Genomic DNA, 2500 nt, shown 5'->3' on the forward strand with positions numbered 1-2500 from the left:
ACTTTCAAATAAACTCAATGCATGGGGAAGATAACTCAAACACAACTCTGACACAACTGAAAGATCACTCAAATGTTGTGAATATTGTGTGAATATTTGCTTTCATTTCAAAAATGGGAAAAATTGCTTTTTCTCTCTGTATGGAACTGGAAGAAATAGGCTACTCTAAAGGGTACACTGAGGCTATACCAAAGACTGTAGTATTCAAAGAAAAGAAAAATCTTAGAGGATGCAAAAGCTGAAATTGTATACTAGTGCAACGCATCTCATTCATTATAGGGTCTTTCATCAGAGGTTATTCACTGTGGGTGGAATCTTAACTTGAGATGTAACTTGAGATAATGCAAAGAGATTTAAGCAAACGTTACAAGTCAGAGTCACGCACATGGATCTCGAGTTAGGAGTCCACCCTGTAAGAGGGCCTCAGTCAGCTATGATAACAATAAGCCACCCTCATGTGATTGAGTACATGTACAGCAACCATGTCACGTGATGATAGAAGGAGCCCTCTTACCCAGTCCAGTGACAGTGACTTTGGCCTGAGTCTGGATCCTTCCAAACTGGTTCTGGACCTCACATACATACACTGTCTCATCCTCCACCCATAGATCTGAGGAGGAGAGAAAACACAGATTGTGAGGTTAGTGTGTGTGTGTGTGTGTGTGTGTGTGTGTGTGTGTGTGTATGTGTGTGTGCATGTGTGTGTGTGTGTTACTCACTGCTGATGTGCAGGTCTCCCCTCTTCTGTGTGATGGTGCTGTGTTTGAGGTGTCTGATAAAGAGGGGTACGTTGTCCTCCCTCCTCCAGATGATCAGGGGTTCGGGGTACCCCTGGGCGTGGCACTGCAGGGTTACGTTAGAGCCGATGTCTGCCGCCACATCTACCGGCTCCCGTGTGAACTGGGGTGCAGCTGGGGGGACAGACAAGAGTTCAAAGGTCACCAAAAAAGCTCAAAAACACTAACTACATGAGCTAACTCAGTTAAGCCTAAGAAGAACGGACACCTCTGACCATCTGCGTCAATAATCTTGCCAAATGACTACAACAGATTAGCAAAATATATAGATTTGTTTTGTGTGTGCGGTTGTGTGTGTGTGTGTGTGTGTGTGTGTGTGTGTGTGTGTCTGTGTCTGTGTTTTGGTGTGTCTGTGTTTTTGTGTCTGTGTTTTGGTGTGTCTGTGTTTGTGTGTGTGTGTGTGTGTTTTTGTGTGTGTGTGTGTGTATTACCTCCAACATCCAGGGTGATCTTCCCAGGGGAGGAGGTGCCTGCCAGGTTGACAGCCACACACGTGTAGTCTCCTGCGTCCACGTCCTGGATCTCCTTGATCGTCAGCCTCCCCTCCAGGGCATCGAAGTCCAGGAAGGAGGACTGGCGCAGCTGGAGGTCACCTGGAGGTCAAACAGGAAGCGACCAGACGTTGTGACTCATCCCGGGAAGAAGATACGATACTCTATTAAAAAGGCCTACGGTACTCATCTAGTAGTCAATGGGTTGGTTTCCCCCCCGACACACAGATTACATTTAATCCTCGACTAAAACGCATCTTCAATGGAGATTTTCCGGTTGAATGTAGGATTCAGTCCAGGACTAGGCTTAATCTGTGTCTGGGAAACCAACCCAATGTGTGGTCATTTGGAATTCATAAATCAACACAAATAAATGCTGTAAAGCATTCGAAGGGAATTGTTTTCGAGCCTAAAGGGGTTGTGACCCCTCATGAATGTGTAGATTCGTACTATGGAAAAGACGTGAGCACAGAATGACCGACTAATAGAAAGACAGAGTTGAAGAGAATGAACGTGGGACAGGTTAACTGCAGGAGTGGTTTTATATCGCCGTCAAGGGGGATAGAGTCAGTCGAGAGTGTCAAAGGTGTCAGAGGAGCACTTCCTGTGCACCAGCCGTTAAAACACTCCACTTCCTATGCTGCACTCCATAAAACATGTCACTTCCTGTCTCGCCATCCAGGACCGAGCAGCACTGAGTTATGCGCAGAGGTGTGTGTGTGTGTGTGTGTGTGTGTGTGTGTGTGTGTGAGCGCGCACGTGTGTGTGTGTGTGTGTGTGTGTGTGTGTGTGAGTGTATCTACATGTTTCAAAGACCATGGCAATGCCACTTACCTTTGTACCACAACACCTTAGGCTTGGGGATTCCAGAAGCGGAGCATTCCAAAACGGCGGTGTCCCCTAGACCAATCAGAATCTCACTCCGCAACACTGTCACCTTAGGAGATTCTGGGGGGGGGAACAAGAGAGCATGCACATGAGATTATAGAGAGAGGTTGTGTGTGTGTGTGTGTGTGTGTGTGTGTGTGTGTGTGTGTATGTGTGTGTGTGTGTGTGTGTGTGTGTGTGTGTGTGTGTGTGTGTGTGCATGTGTGTTATCTCACCGATATAGGTGATGGTGGCGGTCTGTGTGTCTGTCCCAGCCACGTTGCTGGCCAGGCAGCCATAGGCCCCGGCATCTCTCTGTTCCATGTTCCTGATGAACAGAGTCCC

General features: G+C 47.3%; 1 protein-coding gene across 1 annotated transcript in view; it reads right to left on the reverse strand.

Moving 5' to 3' along the window:
• The window catches only part of hmcn1 (hemicentin 1), a gene marked incomplete at both ends in the record, with an annotated part of 100832 nt that overhangs the window by 56169 nt on the left and 42163 nt on the right, over positions 1-2500 (reverse strand). Inside the window, 5 exon segments of the mRNA XM_080528070.1 lie at positions 515-610; positions 720-911; positions 1229-1390; positions 2123-2236; positions 2392-2500. The exon segment at positions 2392-2500 is cut by the window's right edge and continues 19 nt beyond it. Coding sequence (XP_080384196.1) covers positions 515-610; positions 720-911; positions 1229-1390; positions 2123-2236; positions 2392-2500 — 673 coding nt within the window.

Source organism: Nansenia antarctica (assembly GCF_963989245.1).
Source record: "Nansenia antarctica genome assembly, chromosome: 1".
NCBI classification, from domain to species: domain Eukaryota; kingdom Metazoa; phylum Chordata; class Actinopteri; order Argentiniformes; family Microstomatidae; genus Nansenia; species Nansenia antarctica.